The sequence below is a fragment of the Macrobrachium rosenbergii genome, chromosome 27 (assembly GCF_040412425.1).
Source record: "Macrobrachium rosenbergii isolate ZJJX-2024 chromosome 27, ASM4041242v1, whole genome shotgun sequence".
Classification (NCBI taxonomy): Eukaryota; Metazoa; Arthropoda; class Malacostraca; order Decapoda; family Palaemonidae; genus Macrobrachium; species Macrobrachium rosenbergii.
The window spans coordinates 16,495,725-16,520,372 of NC_089767.1; the positions used below are offsets into that span (position 1 = coordinate 16,495,725).

Genomic DNA, 24,648 nt, shown 5'->3' on the forward strand with positions numbered 1-24,648 from the left:
TGGTTAGGTCAGGACATGGCATTCTAGGAAAGGTTAGATTTGTTTTCGTCGGCGGAGCCTGTGCCCGTCGTTTTTCACTAGACCCCAAATAATATAATATGTAATAATTTTCAGACGTAAAATCAAGGGTTCAGCAAATATAAATGCTTAATCAGCCTGTCAATTTTGGGGGAAACAAAAGGGAAAATGATTTCATTTAGTTTACGTAATAATTTTCAGCGTAAAATCAAGGGTTCAGCAAATATAAATACTTAACCAGCCTGTCAATTTTTGGGGAAACAAGTGTGCAAAAGGGAAAATTATTTCATTTAGTTACTGTAATATAAATAGTACGTTTTCTATAAAAGTGTTTCTACTATCATAGAAAATTTACGTTATAATGAATTTAACATTAAACAAGCATGTTTGAGCAGTTTTTAATTATGCCATGGAAATTATCTTAATCTCAAACGTGAATAAAAGAACAATGTCAGTTCACATTACTGTAAAACCCATCACACAGCGTGATACAAGACGTAAATAAAGGCAAGAACAGGTGTTGGATGATGTGCGCTATGGCTACTTGAAAGTCTGTTTGTGGGTTAGTAATTATTATTACTTCCACAATTTTTTTCTCATTGAACAGGTGAGGAATATAAAAGATCTTGATTTACTTACCAAGATCAGAGACCTGTTTTTATGCTCAAATTTCAAAATCATATAACTTACGATAAAAGTGGAAATTTCGAAGTTTACTGATTATGAAAATTGACTGACGATACATTTTCATTCTAGCGCCTGTTCCTTCCACCACCCCCACGCCCACAACACAGCGCAAATCAGTTTCTGAGCTATTTAGGAAAAACATAATATATAGAACTAACGAGAAGGTCTCAGCTTATTTTCTAATAACGTTCTAGGTCTTAAAGTTTTGATTTGATATATACCTATTGATTTAATATCTATGATGTTTTTAATTATTATCTTGAAAATAAGATAGTGAAATGCGTCAAAATATTCCAAAGATTAGGAAAATATTAATAATAACAATTCCGACATAGACGTATATGAAATATTCAAAGTGAACGTTTTTATTTTAAAGCAAATGTTCCATACAATTGATAAATTTCTTTTTTAATTCTTCATATCACATTTGTTACTGTTGTCCCTTCTGTTGTTTCTCTCTCTGTTGTCAGAAGCAAGAGAGTTCCTTTCTTTTATCTGGCAGATCCCCATCTGCTGTCAAGGCTAACGCAGGCAACGGATATGGCAACGCAGGAACTGTTTATACGACAGCAGTCATTTGTTTACGCAAAGGACAGAGGTGCTTTTTACTGGTTTCAAGTCGTGTTTAGCAAGAGTGGAACAGTTTTCACAAAAAGATCTCTCTCTCTCTCTCTCTCTCTCTCTCTCTCTCTCTCTCTCTCTCTCTCTCTCTCTCTCTCTCTCTGTGGGTTTGTGGGTCTCTGTCTTTTTGGGTGCCTTGGTGGATATGTTACTGGAAAATGCTCTCTCTCTGTCTCTCTTTCTATCTCACTCATACACACACACACACGCATATATAAATGTGTGTATATATATATATATATATATATATATATATATATATATATATATATATATATATATATATATATATATATATATATATATATATATATGTGTGTGTGTGAGAGAGAGAGAGAGCGAGAGAGAGAGAGAGAGAGAGAGAGAGAGAGAGAGAGAGAGAGATTTTCCATAAAGGCAAATAAAATCTAAAGAAATAAAATATTCTCTTCCTCTTGAATGAGAGGCTGGGTACGAAAGCAGAGGCAAAACAAACTTGAGATAAAGATCCCTAGATAGCCTGCAGAAAATATCCTCTGATTTCACAGCAGTTTCCGTCCAATTTTGCTTTATATTAGCAAGAACGTTTTGAGCAAAGACTATAGTAGCACATTTGTTACTAATAAGAATGTGTTCATAGCTGTTGCTTAAAAAAAAAAAAAGAATACTTAGCTGTTGCTTAAAAAAAAAAAAAAAGAATACTTAGACAGCTACGCTAAGTCAGATGCCTCATGTTCTGAAGGTGTGAACGTGTGAATCGCGCGCTGTGACTAACACCAAGAAATTGGGCTCAGGAAATTCCGAACCTTTGATGAATGTTGTTCTCACGGGGTCTTGGCGCTCATGGCGAAATCACTCCCCTTATTTTAAGAAGAGAGAGGTAAATATTTAATATGAAAGGTTTAGGAAGTTTATGAATGGTGAATACATCCTGAATTTCGTTGTGTATTGAATTTATCTAAAACTTATTTGCTTTCTTTGGAATTATTGATAAAAAGAGAAAGTTTTAGAGTTACCGAAGCAATTCTGACAACGTCATGCGGGTGTTTACTCCTAGAAAAAACCAACTGAACTTGAGATAACATACTTGGAAGTAATTCAGTCGGAGGTTTTTGTTCTGTGAGTGTATTTACAGTATTTATCCCTCTTTCGCTTTGAGACTTTCATCTCATGTATTCACAGTTCTGAGGCTTTATCCTAAAAACGGTCACAGTCATTTAAGATACGAAAAATAGGATAAGTAAATTGTAAAGAAACATAATAACGACATACTAAGTATGGTACAATAATAATGATGATAATCATTATGATAACTGCAATAGCTACATTTCGCCTGTATCTGTTCCAAGGAATAAATTATAATGAACACTGGCTTGTCAAAATAATAATAAAAGGTTTTAAAAATAATAAAGCGCACAGGAAAGTTAGAGACCTCTTATTGCCATGGTTTCCTAGATAAGGTGTAGCTTTTGAACTGACCTGTTACCTAGAAAGAAAAAAAGATAAAGTATCTTCTTACTGAGTCACGTCGAGATCAGATTTGTTTCCCTGAATTATAGGCCAAATAAAAAAAAAAATAAACAATACCCAGTAAAAATACCCATCAGTCCCACAGCGACCATCTACTAAATTTGATCATAATCAGAGAAAGATCTCGCGTAAGGGGGTAGCGCTGTCTGTGCACCTCACGTGGTGCACTGTAGGCATTACTTATGGTTCTTTGCAGCGTCTCTTCGGGCCCTAGCTGCAACCTTTTCCTTCCTTTTACTGTACCTCTATTCACTTTGTCTCTCTTCCATATGACTTCCCACCCTCTCTTAACAATTGTTACATCTTTCAAACATTCGTACTCTCAATTCCCCTTTCAGCGCTGAATGACCTCATAGGTCCCAGCGCTTGGACTGAATTCTATATTCCTATTCCTTCAAGAGAAAGATCAAATATTGTCTTTTGAACTGATCCTTCAAATAGGTCAAGGTGAAAAAACTACGTGGGGCATTACCTTTGACACGGTTTCTGAGACAAAGTGCCAATGGCCTCCAACAACCAGTGTCTGAAGAGTAGAGAAAAGAACGCTTAATCTTGCACCTTAAGTCGACCTGCGCCCTTGAGAAATATGTCAAGTTCAAAAACATTTTTTGATAAATAATCCTGAGTCTACAAGGTACCTACCAAAATGTCGTATTCAAAATAAGAAATAAGTTGCATCAATAATAATAATAATAATAATAATAATAATAATAATAATAATAATACTATTATTAGTAGTGGAGCGTATGCAGAGTAGGGAGACAGGGGTAGGCGTGAGAGATCCTAATAACCTTCCTAGAATGCCGTGTCCTGACCCAACTAGGTCTTACCTTCCTAGCCTAACTTAGGGCGCCGTGCCCCGACCTGGCCGGAACAAGGGCCTTCACCCTCCCTGAACCGCACCCCCCACCCCCCACAAGTAACACTGAATATCCCTGTCTCCCTACTCTGCATACTACCCACAATAATATAATAATAATAATACATGATCGAGTGATGATAATCTTTGATTCCCTCTGAATACCGAACTCTACTAAAAAAGAGAGAGAGAAAAAGCGCGTTGGGGCAGATCTCAACAAGGGCGGAGGCAGCCCGTTTGAAGAGCGGCTGGTTGTTAGAGCGAGGTACATGTAAACAAAACGGATAAACCTCGACTGTGGCTCGGCGTGTTGCTTAGTCTAGATTCTCCGGTTCTCGTCGAGAGTTGCGGTACCTTGTCTCCTCCGCTCTGTGGGTTTCATTTTCATTCCTTTAAAGTGTTTTTGTGTGCGATGATAATTATTGCTAGATTTATGCTTGACATTATTGCTAAATTTCGTTAACTCTGCGTCTTATTAGTGTCTTTAGCAGTGGAATGTTCAAAACGAAACTCGGAAATATTTTCGTTATAACGGAAGGTGAAAAGATTTTTGAAAATACGAGTTTGGTTGTTTACATGTTTTGCCACATTTCATAGTGCATTTGGTGTGCATTATATGTAAACGAACCTTAGCTCCTTTTGATAATGTCGGTGGAAAAAGGAAATAATTAGATTATAGTACAGTGTGATTTACAAATGTCTGTGAATCTGTTTAGTTAAGCTGAAGATATAATTGACATTTTGTGTCAGCACCTGTTTCCTTTTGACCTGAAGGGCATATCCGATTAGTAAAACGAATGAATAATGTGTCAATTTAACTCTCGTCAAAAATAAAGACTTTAAGGTGTCCTGCCGTGAAGAAAATGTTTTTACGTGAGAGTTAACACCACGAATCTTGTTACATTGTACGTTTGAGTAATTCTCATTAGTTGGCGAATTTATTTTTTCTACACTTTTGGACAAGTGACAAAACTGCACTTCCTTTGTTGATATGGATATCTGTCTATCTACTTATCTGTCTGTCTATCTATCTATCAATCGGTAGATAGATATATGGCTAGGTAAATGTAGGGATATGGCAACAGCACTTCTATCTCTTGTGAAGTGCAGTCAAGCAACGTGGGCTCCATGGCTGAGTGGTGCAGCATTCAGCTCAGGTTTGCTGAAACCACGAAGTACTCCCAGCCCACAGCCCTTAGTCCACCAGTCCATCCATCTGTGAATGAGTACCAGCGTCTGCTGGACTCACGGAAAATAGGTGTGAGGCTAGCAACCTCACCCAAAAATTTGATGAGAAACAGGACACCGTATTCTTCAGATACCATCCACTCCGAACTGAAAGCTGTCATATGGTATAGGATATATATTTTGAGTGCGTGTGCTCGACTGGAAAAAAATTATACTCTTTTCTTTTCTTTCATTTCTCTTGGAGAACACTGAATAGTTAAAAAGAACATCTAAGTGACATGAACAAATTGATTATGCGTTAGATGAAGTAAAAAAAATAACAAAAAAATAAAATCAAAATAATCTGTTGAAGTATAATCCACATAATGGATTTTCAAAATTATGTAATGCCTTTATAGTTAGTAATAATACGATTTCTCGTTGAAAAAGAGATGTAAACAGTAACCGTAAAACCATTAATGCTTCATTACAGAAACTTTAACTCTGAGTATAATCATTTACTTTGTCAAACTAATTTCAGTCTTCGAATCGTGCTTCTAAAGACCTAGAAGGGTTCATTTTTATCAACTTTTATTTTTCAAATTCTTACCCTTTTTTATACAAATGTTTTTATCGGTTTATTTATTATAGATAAGTAATGAAAAAGTTTTGATAGTAAACTGCTTTATAACATCTTGTGATCAGTGTGATTAAGCTACAATGAATTGATGTGATCTTGTATTTTCATTCAGATAACGCTAAAACAAATAAACTTATCAAAAAGAACACAAGCTGATCCAATGACAAACAGCAACAACATGACTGTAACAATCCAGAAACGCCTCTTGGGAATAAACCACTTCCTGTCACTCGTCTGTGTATTTCACTCTTTCCGAGTTACTGTTGGAGATGAACAAACATCGAACGTCTTTGACCCCCTGTCCAGTATTTACATTCGACAAGAAGCTGCCCTTAGGAAGCTAGACTCTCTCATGGCCAAAGTCAGCCACATAGAAACTTTAGAAGCAAAGCTGACGACTCTAACGAACCTGCTGGAAGCAGAGCAGGAAAGAAACCAAGTGCTGGAGTCGAAACTGGAATCGATGGAAGGCAAAATAGAGAACTTGACAGCTGAAGTCAAAGATGTCAACAGAAGTTTGGCTCTAGTTGGCATCAGTGTCTGCCAGGTGGAGGGTCGTTTAGAAAACGTATCGTCCTCCGGCAGATCAGATGACTGCCAAAGCGTTGACAGCATTCTGTCAAATGTTACAGAAATATACCATGGGATCATTAGAGACCAAACATCCAATCTGAGTTTCGTGTGCGGGTTGGCCATGGACGAACTCAAGATGTTTGTGGAAGAAGCGATCGGTAATATGACCTCAGCATCGACACAGAGAGCGAACGAATCATCCACCTCGACCTTGGAAGTCGAAAACAAGCTGTCAGAACTACAGGACCTTATTTTATCAGATACAAACGTCACGCAGCACCTCTTCTCTGCCACCTTCAGTCGCATTCGAATTTCGAACTTAGCGATGGACAAGCGCTTGGCCGCTCTCTTGCACACGTCATCCACGCGCCAGCGGGTGCTGCAGGACAGTTTGCTGAAAGCAATGACGTCAGTGGCAACCCTCGTCAAAACGCAGACGCAGGACGCCATTCGCAAAACCGAGTCCCGATTCGAAAGCCTCGAGTTTTCGCTCGCTGCCTCGACCAAACGCCACGCCAAGGAACTAGCAACGCTCGTCCTTGAAGCGGCGAACCACTCCCTCTACGACATGTCGTCCTCCACCCTGTCCCAGCTTGAGGGGCTACTTCAGATGCATCTCAATCAATCGGCACTTCTCGAGGACATCCTCAACTCGCTGAAGGACTTCCAAAACCAAACTGAGCAATATGATACAGCCAAGCAAAAGGAGTTCTGCGTCGTCATGGTAAGCTTACAGCTGGGCCTCATTTCCTAGAAACTGTGGTTGCGTTTGGGTAGCAGCGTATATTTTTCTTTAGCTTTATGATGGTCGGACCGAGACAGGCGTGGCTGTTCAAAACTAGCACAGGCTCTCTCAGGAAAAAGTGTTAATGGACTTTACCCTCTTTCAATGATGACAGATCTGCTCTTGAAACGGTTGGTGAATGCTTGCATACACTCGTGCTGAGTTTGGGAGCAGGTAATTTTATATATATATATATATATATATATATATATATATATATATATATATATATATATATATATATATATATATATATATATATATATATGTGTGTGTGTGTGTGTGTGTGTGTGTGTATGTGTATATATATATATATATATATATATATATATATATACATTCACATGTATACATATATATATATCTGTGTGTGTTTGTGTATGTATGTATATACATGTCTATGTGTATTTTATGGACGGAGACGGATAGATGAATAATGATAATAAAATGGGAAAAGCGAGATTCGCAATGGATGTCTGTCATTGTGATGTGCCTTTATTATCAGCTATATTTTCTTCCACAGTTAACAGCTCTCTGATATGTGTTTACCACCTTCGTCTCAGTTTTTATCACAATAATTGTGAAATAATTGGGAAATAATTTTTTTTTACTAATTTCATTCTTTTAGGTTGATTTTGTCATGATTTGTCTACAATCAACAAAACTCACTTAAAAAATAGAGAATGGATGTGAGGCATTTTATAAAATAGATTATCTAAGGACAGAGCGATAGGACTGAAAAGAAAAGAGGACAAACGTATATATATCAGTACAAAAAAGGATTAAGAAAAATTAAAATTTTTATTAAAAACATGACACCAATCCATTTTTTTTTAATGAGATAATTTTTCAAGATTGCAAAGGTCATTTCTCCAAATTCATTACCTCAGTCTGCGGTTCCTTTTTAAGATTTCTATCTGAATCCCCCGTTGGGGGTTGGTGCCGTCAGTGCACCTCGTGTGGTGCACTGTAGGCATTACTTTAGATTCTTTGCATTGTTCCTTCGGCCCCTAGCTGCAACCCTCTTAATTTCTTTTACTATATCTCCGTTCATATTCTCTTTCTTCCATCTTTCTTTCCACACTCTCCTACCGATATTGTTTCATAGTTCAGCTGTGAGGTTTACTTCCTGCTACATCTTTAAAACCTTTTACTCTGTGTTTACCTTTATGCACTGACCGACCTCATAGGTCCCATTCTTTGGCCTAGATCTTATATTCTATTCCATTCTGTTTAAATCCATCTTGCTTTTCCGCAACCGTATAATGAACCTGTTACATATTGATTTTATCATACAAAACGGTAGTTTAGTGTTTTTTTTTTATGGTGGGGGGGCGGGGGAATCTTGTCTTAAAGTCTAGCAACAAATGCAGAACAAGTAGTACCTATTATAAATAATATGTAAACTAACTTTGCCAGAAATGATTACGTGGATTTTCGCCGCTAATGTATGTTGGTTTCCTATTAGGATAAGATTTCCCGTCTCTTTTAATAATAATAATAATAATAATAATAATAATAATAATAATAATAATAATAATAAAAATATTATATTATTATTATTAATATTAAAATTATTATTATTATTATTATTATTATTATTATTATTATTCAGAAGATGAACCTGATTCACATGGAACAAGTCCACAGGGCCACTGACTTGAAATTCAAGCTTCCAAAGAATATGGTGTTCATTAGGAAGTAAGAGAAGGTAAAGGGAAATACAGAAAGAAGAGATCTCACTTACTGCAAAGAAATAATAATAATAATAATAATAATAATAATAATAATAATAATAATAATAATAATAATAATAATAATAATAATAATAATAATCTGTCTAGTAATAAAATCTTTCAGAATGACTACCAGGGTTTGTACCCTAATGAACCAACATGTTCGTTATAACCTTTCGATAATCTAGGCCGTGCAGAGAGAGAGCGAGAGCTTGCGGCTGAGAGAGAGAGAGAGAGAGAGAGAGAGAGAGAGAGAGAGAGAGAGAGAGAGCTTGCGGCTGAAAGAGAGAGTGAGAAATATGATACCATAGTAAAAGACAGTACATTTTCTGAGAATAATTTTATTCAGGATTTGTTCCTGTGTTTATTTTCTAGCGTTACATTCTCCCTGTCTAAATATTTTTGCTAAGGGTAGATTATTATTATTATTATTATTATTATTATTATTATTATTATTATTATTATTATTATTATTACAAGCCAAACTTCATTCTTTATGGAAAGCAGCTCACCACGGAAAAATAAATTTAGAAGTAAAGATTAAACTCTAAAAGAGCAATAGCTGTTTGTTAATAAGGGGTACATGATGGTCATTAGGGAAATACCCAGTCATTTAACTCTGCAATGTACCTGTCTATAAAGAAATGGTGTTGGTATTACTGGCTCGCTAGAACTGATTTTTTTTTAATCCGGGTGATTTTTTATTTGTTTGCCGTCAAGAGGACGTTAAAGCTAGAGATGTTTTCAATGATTATTGTCGTACGCCCATGTTTATCAGAAAAGGAAAATAGATTCCATTCTCTTCAATACAAGCAATACCATTTGATCTGCGATTTGAGCCACCCCTTCCCTCCATCTCCCCCCACCTCTCTCTCTCTCTCTCTCTCTCTCTCTCTCTCTCTCTCTCTCTCTCTCTGTGCCATAATTCTCCAGCCTTAGGAAACTTACAAAATAATTGTAGCAATCCACATTTATTTGACATGTAGACGAAAGTGAACAATTACTTTATCATTAATTATTAGGCTGACAATGGTGTTAGTTCATTTGTATTTAAATTTTTAAAGTAAATATGCCGATGTTGTTCTGTATTTATTTATGAATACAGTGAACTGACTTAGCTAAATACAGATTTGGCATTCGCCTCAACTGTGCAGATATAGTTCCTCATCGGACGGGCGGGTACCGTTCTCAGCTAGCACTCTGCTGGCTCCGCGTTCGATTCTCCGACCGGCCAATGAAGAATTAGAGGAATTTATATCTGGTGATAGAAATTAATTTCTCGGTATAATGTGGTTCGGATTCCACAATAAGCTGTAGGTCCCGTTGCTAGGCAACCAGTAAAATAAATCTGATCCTTCGGGCCAGCCCTAGGAGAGTTGTTAATCAGCTCAGTGGTCTGGTTAAACTAAGTTATACTTAACTCTTTGTATCAGCAGTGTGCGTTGTTATATCTATGAGTTTCTTTATACATATTAATGTTTACAGATTCATTCCCATAATGGCCCTTATTCAATGAAAAGAATCATGCGTTCCTTCGATATATGGTTATTGAAGAGACATTTTGGGAAATAAAGAAGACAACAGAGACGAAAACCGGTAGTGTAATCATCATCACCGTTGGGTTCCTTTAAATAAATAAACTCGGTCCATCTGAATTACATCACACAGTATCTGATAGGCTGCGAACAGCTTTCTCAAGAGGAAAAAGTTGGAAAGGAAAGAAACGCGTGAAGAACAAAATAATTTTCGTATGAACGGAAAGAACATGAGTGGTTTCCTTGTAGGGGGGCAGTTCCATCAATGGACCTCTAGCGGTGGACTGTCGGCATTACTAAAGGGTGTTTGCAGTGTTCCTCCGGCCTCTGTTGTGCCCACTGTATAGTCTTTTGCCCTACCTCCACTTTCTTTCTTTCTTCGGTCTTGCTGTCCAACGCCTCTAACTGGTATTTCTTAGTGCAATTATGGGGTTTCCCCTAGTTCCACCTTTAAACCCTTGTACTTTATCTCATTTAGTGTCTAGGCCTCTCTTGCTGTCTAAACAATCCCATTCCTTCTTTGCACTTTCTCAAGCGCTAAATGGCTGAAGCTGCTCATTGCTTAGCTTTTTAGCCTAAATTCCATGAATCAGTCCTTCCAACACGAGTGGTCTGAATGTTAATGATGAATTGAAAGAAGCAGGGATTAAGAAAGCAGATCTCTAGAAACGAAAGGACGAGAAACTTGGAGTTTATATTGAGTTGTAACAACATAAGCACTACGTTTATCTAACAGAGTTTATGATCTTTCGCCTTATCACAAAAGCAATGGCAGCTATAAATTCTGTAAAGTTCCTGAGAGAGGATTGCCTGATGTGAATTTATTAGAATGAATTACCATTCGGTCTCACTTTATGGATCCCAAAATTGAGAATTAAATGAAAAATTGTGAGTTCAATTATTTTTAGAATACAAACATTTGCTCTGACATATGTCGCCGCTATCTTTTCTGTTAATCTGTACTTCCCTCCCACTCATTTCCAACACAACGCCAGCTTTGGTACTTTGAAAGTTCCTGCAGTATTTTCCCCGTCTTATTCGTGAACGTCACATGGGCTTCCTGATTGGCCCGTGAGAGTAGAGGAGTGAGTGACATCACTGCCTAACGGTTGCTAGATATTACCGTACAATTCTTATAAACTCACTGATTTTAGTTTTCTGTAAAAGAAAACTATTGTGCAGGCTTTGTCTGTCCGTCCGCCCTCAGATCTTAAAAACTACTGAGGCTAGAGGGCTGCAAATTGGTATGTTGATCATCCACCTTCCAATCATCAAACAGCAAAGTGCAGCCCTCTAGTCTCAGTAGTTTTTATTTTATTTAAGGTTAAAGTTAGCCATAATCGTGCTTCTGGCAACGATATATGATAGCCACCACCGGACCGTGGTTAAAGTTTCATGGGCCGCGGCTCATACAGCATTATACTGAGACCACCGAAAGATAAGTCTATTTTTGGTGGCCTTGATTATACGCTGTAGCTGCTGTACAGAAAACTCGATTGCGCCGAACGACGCATTTTTTTTTTTTCTTTTTTCTGCAATTTTTTCTTTTTTTGTCTGTTTATCACTCTTGCCCTGTTTCTAATTTGCCGATCAATTCATTCATGTAACGAAGTTTCCTATCTCTACGGTTCTTTGTGTGTGTCTAACTCCATATTTATTGAGTTATTCATGCAAGCACCTCTCTCTCTCTCTCTCTCTCTCTCTCTCTCTCTCTCTCTCTCTCTCTCTCTCATTTAAACTGTAATCAAGATGTTTACAGGAGTATTGCTATTTATTTTATTTGGTATCCAATAATTTACGAAATCCTTACTCCGTCCAGAACGCGTATGCTACAGTACTTGAACTCAGACAATCTTAAGGAAAACAATGTCTTTTTTCTTTCTTTCCTTTTCTCTTTCTTTCTTAAGCTCCATATATTGTTGATAACTGTAATTTTTAACTTAACAAAAATTAAGTGTTCACCTGAAGCAAAAGTTATTTGATGTTTTTATATATTATGTATTACAGCTTCATTACCATAATGGACCGCGCATCTTCTCATAAAACTGTAAACATTTTTACAAATTAAAAGATTACAGCTTTAACATTACAAAATGGACTCGCTCTTCTCATAAAACTGTAAACATTAACAAAGCAAAGATTCGTGGCTTTAACACTGAAACTGTTCTGTCTGTCTGTCTATCTGTCTCTCTCTCTGTCTGTCTGTCTCTCTCTCTGTCTCACATACACAAATGCATATTATCAGCAGTTGTCGCGTTGTTGGATCTCTTGGCAGTTATACAATGAACAGTATCAATTGTAATACAATTGTGTATGCGACGGTTTGTCGTGTTTTGCAACGTCAGTGATATATTTTATTTTACTTGTTTTTCATTTTTATTTTTACTTTTAAATGTTTTTAAAGAGGTTTCATAAAAGGAATTGTTAATTAAAAGTCCAGATGGCAACTTTCAGTTGCTCTGTCTGGCTATCATTTCACCACCTTCCAATGTTGGCACATAAACAAAGTATCAACTCCCGTACCACAAATTCAGATGGTGGTGATGTCTGATTGTATGACATCATACTGACGTTACTGCCAAGCCTGAACTGCGCACGAGTAAGATTTCATGGGAAAAGGAAATGCCTCTCTGTGGGCTAGCATACAAACCTTCACCCTTGGCTTTCCATGGGGGAATTGTTGCGATTGTCACTATGATACTTTGATTTCAAGGCCCCTGATTTTGCTGAGGTTTGACTGATGACAGAGATGTCACCCCTTCTGCTGTAACTTTCAGTCCTGTCCTTTGGTTTGACCTTACCTGATCCTCAGTACGTTACTTTTCTATCTGTTAGGAATCACTTCATCATTTACTTCGAAGAAAGATCTTTTCTTGCACTGGGAAAAATTTTTGGCCTTTCCCAATCAAATTCTTAACCACTTTTGTAAGCCTAACTTTCTTTAATTTCAAGGTGGATTGGTAATTTGCTCTCCTAATGAAAGTTCCACAGGGTGCTAGGCATCTTTTAGTGTGTCATTTTAATTCATGATCTATCCCAGCCTGATTACTAAAGGCGTTTGCTTAAAAAACTGGGTCTTGCGCTTGGCAGATTTTTCTCTTGCCCAGCTAATCCGTGAAAAGAATGACTGTTCTATTCCACTTTCAGTTTCTTAAATATTTTGACAATTTTTTCTAATTTTTTTTTTTTTGGGGGGGTGGCGGGGGGACCACCGGTATAACAAGCTCTAAGGGCGACCTTCCCTATCTCTCTGTTGTTTGTGGAACAATTTTTTGTCTGATCTTGTCGTAATATACGTACAGTACGAACCTTGTACAAACATGAATGCATTCACAGTAGTGATCATTATTAAAGGAATGAGTGCACCTAGTTGTTTTGTGTGAAGGTTACGTGTGAGAAAGAAAACTAAAAATTGTTATTATTCAGAGTATCGGTAAACACCCACTGATGTTACTAAGTAGCTACAGCTGAGAAAACACGCACACTCATTCGAACACATGCACAAGTTATGCGCCTGCTTCAATATCAAACTGATTTGGTATAAGACAAAAACACTGCCAACAACGATGCTTTAATGGACCGTGAAAAGGTTATAGAAAAGGATAAGAAGTCGATGGAACATCTCATTAGCTAAACAAATGATTTGTGCAACAGTGCCATCACTTTCAGGAGAATCGACCATTCACACTAGGACTTCAGTGTCAAGTAACAGACTGTATGTCCCGTATGTTTGTGCGTGCATTGTTTCTATCTGTAGATCCTTGAATTCGTATATACATCAAAGTAAAAGATTCGTTTTCGGTTTATTCTTTTTTTTTCTCTTTTTACTAATTTCTAGGTAAAGTATATTTAACTTTTGTTGATACGAACTCATTTTCATATTCTTTGATATCCTTGAATACATCCATGGCGCTTTCAGACATTTACGGGATGTTGTAGAGCAAGAGCCCTTGCCAGCAGTAGTAGTCTAAGTAGTAGACATCCCTGTTTCCAAAGAAAAATTCATGAATTACAGAAATTCTTCCCAGTTTCTTAAATACATTTTAAGTTGTCGCCTAATATCTGATCGGTTTGCTGACCACTAAGGTACCGGATGGTTTGCTGCTGGTATCAACAGACATACTTAAAGGCATCTTGAATTATGAACGATATTGTTATTATCGTCCCCTTAAAACCCAGAGTTGAGCAAAACTTCCACTCAAGACATTTTAGAATTTATAGTTTATTAAAGGTCAGGGTTTTTGCTTTTCTAGAACCCTCTTAATTTTCCCTTTTACAACCTGGTGGAGAATGTTAATCATGAAGTGTTTTTGGCTGTACGAATGCATCGTTCATTTGGAGAGACAAACTATTTTTTGATGGATCTATTGTTTAAAGTAAAATTTTCGTTGTAGTTTTCTTTTGCATGGATAGATCCTCAGAGTTATTAAATTATTTTATCTTAAGTTTTACGCATTGCTGTGATTGTTAAATGACTTTCAAATTTGCATTTCCTCTGCTATCGTTTTTTCAAAAACGTTTCTTTTATCTAAATATCATAGACACAGACTAATTTATTTTCTTGTGTCCAGCAACATAGAACAAGCAATCCACACCATAAACAGAACAAAGTATTAGGAACTCTTGCATCATGCTTTCCAATTTGCATTCGTTTCTTTGTGACGTAAACAAAAGACCTCAGCTGTTTGTTTCCTTTGTGCTTAGGCGTCTACATCTGTCGGACTTAGGGAAGGAAACGTTCCATCTTTATAGCTGCTGTGCTTATTATTGTTGGTGCTTTTTTCCACTGTCAATGTTTTGTTTTTTATTTATGGTTGTTATCTGTATTTTGACATGTATTCTTACACTTCATTCTCACAAGTCCATATATCTCTTTCAAATCCCAGATGTTCTCGTCTTCGCTTCCCAGTTCTTCTTACCGTCGTCGTCATCATTATCCATTACCAGTCTTTCATGCAAGGAGAGTCGCAGTTCCTCAGTGCTCTCTAAGTGTAGTAAATACCCCGAATAGGATCTGCATCGTGCCAGTTACTAATACTTCCAAAACTTATTTCCTTTTATTCAGGTTGACGGCAATAGAACGGAGAATGCCAGTCTTGAATATGCAGAGCCATCTATGAACCACATAGTAGATGCAGTAAGTAAAACAGCCATGAATTTTATCTAGAACTGTTTTTTTTTTTTCTGCTTTTTCATCGCGTGCTGTTATACATGGTATATTCTTTGTTGAAAGATTCCTTTAAAGTTGTCACTTAAAATTTCATGAGTTTACAAGGATTTTGTAGAATTGTTTATATCTTTGCAGAATTTTGACCTTTTTCTCCTCTCTTGTGATCAAAAATACACATTGACCGTCCAAACTTAACTCCTGGTTTTTCTTTTCAGATCAGTGACGTACACTCTCAGCTGAGCCAGCAAGTCACCGACATTGCAGAGCAGTTGCTTGGGATGAGAATTTACTATGCTACCAGCCTCCATATGAGCACAGACCAAGTAGGGAAATCTGTATTTAGGTTCCGTTCGACAGTGTCTGTCAGCGTTAGATTACCGAATAAATAAACCAAAGGAATCAGTGCAACTTGTGCTTTGCTCAAAATGCAGACAGAAGGGTCTTTGTTACGCCTATGCGGTTTATTTTCATGAGAATTTTAGCATAACCACTGATAATTTCTTACTTTTACTATGCTGTTGAATGTCTGCGCAATTTTATCTACTATTTAAGATTGCGTATTCTTTGGTAAGAGTCGTTTATTTTTATCGTGTATGAAATGAATAAATTAGCTTTATTATCATTAAATCATTCATTCCATCATATCCACTGAGACAATAACAACATTTTAGGTTCGTAATTTGGCAGTAGCTCAGCAAAACGATAATCGTCTAAGATTTTTAGTTTTAAATAAGATTAATTTTTGTCACATACACCGTGACATTTTTTTATATTCACAAATTTTAAGCCACAAACTTCGTTTAATATCCATTTCACTATACATCAGGAACAACTTACATCCAAGGGGAAGTGTAAGTGATAAGTGCTTCGTTACCAGTGGGATTTGAACTGCCGCCTGGTTCGGAAACAACGAAAGTACAGTGACTATGACCATCAAGCAGCCAAAAGAGGCATAAGCTGATATGGGCTCTGCTGTGGATTGGATAATTTACGAAATTTATGGCTTGATATTTATGAATAAAAAAATGTCACGGTGTATGCGACAAAAGTTAATCTTATATAGCACTAAAAATCTTTGACGATTATCACTTTACAGAGCTACTGCTGAATTACTAAGCTAAAATGTTCTTTTTCTTGCCTCAGCAGACATGATAGAATGAAGGCTTTAGTGATAATAAAGCTAATTCATCAATTTCATACATGATAAAAACAGACGACTGTCTCACCAAAGCGGAAGCGATAGCTTGCCACCCTTAGACCCCAAAGAATACGAAACATTTCATAGCCTACAATGTCCTGATTAAAATTCTCCTCCAGTTTATGCATTTCCTCGAACCATTCAAGACAACCAAAGAGGTTGCAGTTTGACAGCTAGAACCTGTCAGGAAGCCCTGCCACTTCTGCCCTAATTCCAGATAGTGAGCGCATTCGGAGACATCCGCAGTGACATCAACCAGTCTGTCCAAGAGGCTCTAGCTAAGACGACCCGACATCTGGAGAAACTGAGACGATCCTCCATGGGAATTCTGGACGCGGCTGTTACCACAGTCTCCTCCTCGGCTGTTAGTTCTGCGCAAGCGGCGGCTGATCAGCTGAAAAAGGCTATGAAGACCATGGAGACTCGGATTGGAACCAAGTTAGACAAGGTAGTAGAACGTGTCTTAATATTAACGTTTCACAATAGTCTTTGCAGTTATCAGTCCAGTTACTTTGTCATTCTAAGAAGGAAATTTTACTATAGACCCTATATAATTCCAATCAGGAACGATCACAGATAAGCAAGGAACCAGGAATATCACGATTATTTAGCAATCTACAGTATATTTTTGTTTTATGTATAAAACTAAGAGGGATCATCTTAAAGTATTCACTTCATATTTTGCATTCAAGGGATATATAAGCTTAATCAGTTTTTTTTTTTACTAGATTGGACCTAACGCCCACTAGTAATTCATATGTTCGTTCTGCTGAATCTGTTACTCTTCCCTATGGAATAAGTTAGTCTTTTAGAATCTTTATTTCGAGCTTTTTTATAGCCATCAAAATCTTTTCAAGCTTGCACCCTAACTTAACGTACACCCGTATTACAGACCTCATGACTTCCTTATTTAGATGATTGGAGATAATCCGTAAAATCGATTACTGGGAATTTCAACTAATTTGATGATGTTCTACTTCTCCTTTGCTATGTCTTTGCGGCTTCCCGAATTTCTCGCCTCGAGATACAGGTCATTCGTTGGTTCAGTTTCTGAGAATTCGATTCACCAAAAGAAAGGAAGTGTATGTTTTTATGACAAAACGAATTGGAGTCATTTAAGAATGAAAATATTTGTTTTTAAAGGGAGGCATATGTTTTAAACAGTCCTAATTGGAACCAGGATCTTTCCCTTCCCTCATAGGCACGTGTTAAGTACACATAATAGATACGAATGCATTTATTCAGCTAGAAATTAAAGGTATGAAAATAAAATAAAAATTTTAAACTGTATGGATAGGTGACTGAAATGTGTGATCAGAATTTCCTGTGTATATTTTCAGATTCTGTCATTTATTCGCCCGATTGGTTAAGAACTATTAGTTTGACTGATTGAATGACCTTTATTTGCTACAAGGTAGCTAAACGTCAGATATCACTTATAATAACGACTTAGATGAATATGATCTTTAAGGGTAAAAGGAAAATGGGGGAAAAAAGAAAGGCATAGTCTGAGCACCTACTTTATAAATCTCACTTTAAACGAACATTTTCATCTTTTTTATTTACATTGCGACAGCTTCAGTCAGCCCTGGCACAACATCTGGCTGTGCCATGCCCTGAGCAGTACACGAGAGTTGGAAACACTTGTCTGCTGGCCTTCCACGATGCCCTTACATCTTGGCATACCGCCAGGGACCTGTGCCAACAGGAGGACGGCGACCTCGTGCTGATAGCAGATGGCGTAATGTTGGACAACGTAAGGTCTTTTCTGTACACAAACCAGCCCACTGAAGAAACTCCACCTGCACCGTACTGGCTTGGGGCTCGCAAGGTGGAAGGCCAGTGGGTATGGACTAACGGCTCTGTGGTAACTATAAAGGTACACGAAGACTCTCTCCCGGATGAAGATTTTACAGACGAAGACTCAAAGGCGACGTTTGGGCAAGAGCAGTGCCTGATGATTGGCGATGCCAGGTGCCCAGTTTGTACCTGGGCTGTGTGAATCGCTAAAATCCATTGTCTGTGAACGCAAACTCAGTCTGTTCCCAAGTTCCCCAGAGCCCACTATTTCCAACGAGATATTGCCACAAACCACCAGCAGACCTCCACAAACATTTAACAAACCTACTTTGATTATTGACACAGATCTTAACAATGATCTTAGCTCAGGCACATATGATTATTTGTCTTACTATACACCATAGTAAGGTACTCATTTGCTTTCTCCTTTTCAAAGCTTCTGGCTGTTTTTCCTCTCTTTAAAACAGATTGACACAAAGTTTTTTAGCAACTTCTACTGAATATTGTAAGTGATAAGTTTGTCTGATCTGAAGGAGTGAGATGCATTAATGTTCTTCCATAGTGCCGAAAAACAGTACATTTTTTTCTAACATGACAGTTATCTAGGGATGTATGTTTAAAACAAAGATGAAGTATGGAAAATTATTATTTAAAAAATAACACTCGTCTGTGCTTAAGTTCAAGATAACCTGTATTACCTTTCCCTTGGTGCTTTTCATATAAAATTTCAATCCTTTGTACTTCACGTGCCACGAACGAAAGGTTGGACTGAGAGAGAGAGAGAGAGAGAGAGAGAGAGAGAGAGAGAGAGAGAGAGAGAGAGAGAGAGAGAGAGAGAGAAATTATATTATATATACATATCTCCTATCTACGAGTATACCTAAGAAAGTTTGTGTACGTATGCCCAACATATCTTCAGAAACGGCTGTACCTATTTAGTTGTAAATTTTGCCACAGATGCAACTTTTTATGAGGAATCTGCAGCTATGCAATAAAACGAGCAAGGTAGCCCCTTCCGGACCAAAACCTCAAATTAATGAGCTGAACTCTTAATGCTGTGAATCCTGGAGGACAGAATCGTGGACTTTCAAAAATTAGAGTGAAAACAGACATGATACAAGGATACGAACCCTAAAACGCTCGTATCCGATTTTATTTATGATTTTTTTTATTTTCTTTTTGTCGGGCCTTTGTTGTCGATTGAGCAAAATATTCAAGCATCAAGAGGTTTTGAATGAGCAAAATATTCAAGCATCAAGGGGTTTTGATTGAGCAAAATATTCAAGCATCAAGGGGTTTTGATTGAGCAAAATATTCAAGCATCAAGAGGTTTTGATTGAGCGAAATATTCAAGCATCAAAATTGATCAAAATATTCAAGCATCAAGGGTTTTGATTGAGCAAAATCAAGCATCAAGAGGTTTTGATTGAGCAAAATATTCAAGCATCAAGAGGTTTTGATTTATCAAAATATTCAAGCATCAAAAGCAAAATATTCAAGCATCAAGAGGTTTTGATTGAGCGAAATAGTCAAGCATCAAGAGGTTTTGATTGAGCGAAATATTCAAGCATCAAGAGGTTTTGATTGATCAAAATATTCAAGCATCAAGAGGTTTTGATTGACCGAAATATTCAAGCATCAAGAGGTTTTGATTGAGCAAAATATTCAAGCACCAAGAGGTTTTTAATTACGGTGGTATATGTGTAGAAATGACACGAGAGCGATTACTACCTTTATCTTTAATAAAATTTTTGTGGTCCCTGCTCTGTTTGTCATCACATACTATATATATATATATATATATATATATATATATATATATATATATATATATATATATATATATATATGTGTGTGTGTGTGTGTGTGTGTGTGTGTGTATTTGCATGTATATTATATATATTTATGCATATGTACACATACATACATATATCCTTCTATCTTCAAGCCTCTCTGACAACATCTGCTACCATCTGTAAAGTAACCATAGGTATGACTGCGCTCTGCTCTCACATTATAAAACGACTTGAATCCCACTGTCTCTGTTCAGAATAACTCTGGGGCTTCGGCAAAGCAAGATTCAATAGAAACTCTCTTCAATATCTCGCTGAAGTTTTGTCATCTCAGCGGGAATTCCTTGTGTCATTGCTTTTAATATCTTCAGGGCGTAAGGTTTCATTATTTATTGCATTAAACCTCCTGTCCGTATTTTTTTCTTTCAACGTACCGTCTTGATATCAGTTGCAGTTAATTGCGCAAAGTTTGTTATTTTCCCCATTTCTGGAGGCGATGAGTTCTTCTCTTGATCAGTGATCTTCAGTATATACACCTGTTCTCCTATCGATGCTTTTTCCGTAGGATACTTTAGCTCAACATTATAATTTCTGTCTTAACCCACAAGCCATCTTTTTTGTTTATATTCAATTTCAAATTGTTCTGTTCATTTGTCAACTTTGATCTTATGAACATTAACTGAGGATCGCATAACTTAGTTAGGTTCAGAAGCCCTGTGACACAGCTAGTAGGCCTATCCATGTCACTTTTCCCTCCCCATCTAATTCTTTTATTGCTTAGCTTACTGTAACCTAGTCTCGGAGAGGTCTTGTATTCTGAAGGGTTAATCTTGCAAAACATTTGGTGTCACGATTAAAATGGAAATGTTTGTACTCAAACAAATTATGTGTGCTTTATATTGACCTTGTCTGTCATTTGAATATGGCTAAAATATTTGCTAAAAACTGCTATGGCAGCAACTTTTAGAATCACCCATCAAAGTGTACAGTAAAACGACGTAGTTGAAAAAATACCCACCCGCACAGATACGTACATTTAGCACTTTTTAATTGATCCCAACGTGGAGAAAACTACACAGATTTATGCCGTTGTTGTTACAGAGTACTTTTTTTCGCTTCATTCCGAGCTATACACTTTCCTTTAGCGGACCACTTTGTGTGTGTGTATATATATACATGTATAACAATTGATCCTTTTTGGTGTAAAAAAAGTGTTTTGCTTTTGTGATATATTTCATGTCCACAATCGAGTTAAATGTCTGTAATACGAGAGATAACCAAAAGTAACTTGTCGTATAACAAAGCAATCATGTCAATAAAATACTATCTATATAACGCCTTATCTTATATCCTTTTTTGGAAGGCGAAATACCTGAATTCTGCTGCCATAACCGAGTTTCCTTGAGGGAAAAGGAAAAGAAACCTGTTAATCTGTAAGCCACTATTGAATAATAGCCAAGCTGAGATTCTAGTAAATGAGAAACAAATTCTCCTGGGAAGAGTTACCAATGATAAAAAAGAAATTTATCGAGGGAATGCTGGTAAAAATCAACCCTGACAAACTAGATTTAGTTTTATTGACTGAATATCATTTGAAACATTGCTCAATAGGGCAGAGGGTTCATTGTTTACTACTGTACTGTACCCGAGGAAATGTCAAAAAGACATTTATCATCTACATTGTTAGCGTATCGTTGAGCCTAAAATGCTAACTCCCTTCGCCCCAAGAGCTCATCAAAAAGCCCTAGTTGATAGAGAAAATGGCGTGCAGAATTAACAGAGAGAAAGATGACCCATCTGCCCTTCATCCTTATGTGCCAAATTAATGTTGCTGTGACTTTTTGTTATGCAAATATATTTTCTTTCCTTGACATCATTGCATGAAGTTTGAAAGGAATTTCGGGTATTTACCAAATATCCTTCCTGCCCTCATTCCATTTCTTTGCATTTTATAAACTTAAGTCCTCTTTACTACGTTTAAAGAACTTACATTTGAAAAGTCAATGACAAATTATTACCTAACTATTACATCATTCACTCATATGAACCTGTTTACAATAAAACCCCATTTATCTTGAATTTTAAGTAACAAACCCCAGCCCCCGTCCCACTCTGTCTCTCTTTCCGATCCTAGTTTCAATATTCAAATAAAATTTCTAGTCTAAATCATAGCCTCCATTTGGTCTATTATGCGGTTACCTTTTATTGACCAGTCATAGATATAACTTTCGTTTCTTCGCGAAATTCTCGTGTTTTTTTAGCATCTGTGGCAGTCTGTTGAATCTATGTGCTGTTTTCTCAAAATCATGTAACAACGTATCTCTTTATATCACTTACGAACTGGTTTTATACCAGTTTATTCTCGAGAAAGGAACTTTGAAATATAGAGCGTTGTAAAAAGTATCCATTGTTTCATTCAGTAAAGTACGCTATGAACTAACTATCCTTTATCGTTAGACGATTAAAGTGTATTTCAGGTAACAATGACGGAACCAAGGTCTTGACCATGGTCTGAGTTTGACCTTGATGGAACGAGCTGTTTGCTCTTTACGGGTGGTTGGCACAGTAAGCCTCCTCAGGACTGGTTACCCTCGCATGTCTTGGTCCCAGTGTCCAGTATACCTCTTCGCGGTTCGCCAGTCGCTTGTTTGGTTTCGTGAGTGATACATGTGATTATAGACGTCGTTTTGAAATTAATCTTGATAGTGGTTACTTTGCCGTTTTAGAGACATATTACTCCTTGGGATACAAAATGTTTTGATGCTAAGTGCCGATGGTTTTTCACGAAGGGGAATATTCGTAAAGGCTCAAGTGATTTAGCCTGAATTAAAATAAATAATTCGCAATCGTGGAATCGTTTAAGATCAAATTAATGATAAACCATAAATGGCTGAAGTAAATTCAGTCTCTTGTACTCTCCAGTTTAAGAATGTTCTTGTGTCAGTTCCTTTCCAAGATACCGACGCAAATGTGGTGATCAATGAAAGATATACCGTATGGAGTAATTAATGTAGACGCACTGGACCTGATCTCGTTTGTGTAGCTTGTATCGTTTTCCATTTGCATGCCGTTATACAGGGGACTTTCATTTAAAAAGAAAACGTGAAACGATCTTGTTTAAGCAAATTACTACATAATGAAGAGAATGGAAACCTGTATTTTATTTATGAGCAGCTGTTTCGTGTTTATTTTTTCTGCCTCGTATGAATTATTTTCCTCACGCTGTGCTATATTTACCTCGGCTTGGATAGGTTTTCTAGATCGAGGATAATCAAACATTTTATGTTGACTGCCTAGTTTCATACGGCTGTTTCTCTCCTAAGGAGTACTCGAATCCACAGGCTTGGAAGAAAACCTTGGTGTTGATAACTAAAATGCTCAGATTTCTCTGTCTAATGACGTTCCAGTTATGAAATTTCATGCCCTCACAAGCTTTTCAACTAAAGTATCAAAATAATGACTTTCTTTTTTTAAGATTTGAACATGTTTATCTTCCCTACAAAATCCACAAATTGAATAAACCTAGCAATAAAATTACTGTGGACTAGCTCATACTGTGGACTAGAGTGAGCTGAGGTCTCCCAAGTCTATGAAATTTAACAACATGGTAGAGCATTTTCCAAGACAGTAATGAGGTCAAATTACTACCAATCTTGCACTGGCCTTCTCTCAAGATTTGCCCCAACAGACGTGAAGGGAAAGGTAAAGTCATCATTAAAGTTCTCATTTTTATTATGGTTGTGCAATTTAACATTACATATGAAAATATTTAATAATCTTTTATGGAAACACGACATAACCACTCGTTGCATTTAAAAATATTTCATTAATTCTCATTAGATTTTTGTAAACACATCACCAAGGCACAGAGACATTCTCTCTCTCATTTTGATGTGTGGGTACTTAAAGTCATTTATGGTTGAATATGTTTGAAATCTTAAGCTCATTAATCATAACTGTAGAATTTAAAGTTTCACAGCTATATACCATTTTTTTTTACTAATGGAGTTTTATTTTTTCTACGTTCACATGACTCCTTGATATGCTTCATTCAAAAGCATACCAAAATCTGTTGTAAATTTGTTACTAAGATATTCACCGGCGAATATTGTTAAGTTATTATATGTTTCGAAGTTTACGTGAGTAGGGGCTCCCGACAGGATTTTATTTTTTGTCCCAATGCATTGTGGGTAAGGTGCTAAAGAATTTGGAACGCCTTTTACCATTTTCATCTTGAAGTATGGGTGTGTGGTTAACGTTGAAACCAGATTGGTTCTCATATAATTTTCAGCAGTTAGTAGGATTTGAAAATTCAGGCGTTGCTTGAAAAAACTGGTTTCAGTTCTTAGTCATGGCTTCTTTGGCGCAGATGTGTCTTTTTTCTCAGAGTTTTTCGGCACATTTTAGTTATTTTTAGTGTGTTTTGAACCTTTCTGATTTAAATTTCGGTAATAAATCAGTAGTTTAAAGATAGCGGAACCCCATACATATCTTATAATTACTGGGGCCACAGTGGGAAAATGGGTTCTTTTGAGGTGGGAGGAAATTACTAGAGTGA

The 24,648-nt window shown here is 36.8% G+C and overlaps 1 protein-coding gene across 2 annotated transcripts; it reads left to right on the forward strand.

Moving 5' to 3' along the window:
* The first annotated feature begins 3,976 nt into the window (after positions 1 to 3,976).
* Positions 3,977 to 21,425, forward strand: LOC136853441 (myosin heavy chain, clone 203-like). 2 transcript variants are annotated; one of them, XR_010857457.1, is made up of 7 exons: positions 3,977 to 4,065; positions 5,614 to 6,798; positions 15,195 to 15,266; positions 15,515 to 15,622; positions 16,715 to 16,945; positions 18,074 to 19,626; positions 19,807 to 21,425. XR_010857457.1 is itself a non-coding variant. In XM_067129007.1 (6 exons), exons 2-6 carry the CDS (start codon positions 5,662 to 5,664, stop codon positions 18,497 to 18,499), a joined length of 1,974 nt encoding a protein of 657 aa, XP_066985108.1. In that variant the 5' UTR covers positions 4,021 to 4,065; positions 5,513 to 5,661; the 3' UTR covers positions 18,500 to 19,137. The 2 variants fall into 2 exon arrangements, 1 of the variants encoding a protein (XP_066985108.1); XM_067129007.1 differs by lacking the exon at positions 19,807 to 21,425 and having other exon boundaries at positions 4,021 to 4,065; positions 5,513 to 6,798; positions 18,074 to 19,137.
* The last annotated feature ends 3,223 nt before the right edge of the window (positions 21,426 to 24,648 follow it).

Coding starts and splice junctions, on each gene's coding strand:
- LOC136853441 (XM_067129007.1), top strand. CDS start 5,662: ATGACAAACAGCAACAACATGACTGTAACAATCCAGAAACGCCTCTTG. Junction 15,267..15,514: donor TGAACCACATAGTAGATGCA/GTAAGTAAAACA, acceptor TTTTCTTTTCAG/ATCAGTGACGTACACTCTCA. Junction 16,946..18,073: donor TTGGAACCAAGTTAGACAAG/GTAGTAGAACGT, acceptor ACATTGCGACAG/CTTCAGTCAGCCCTGGCACA.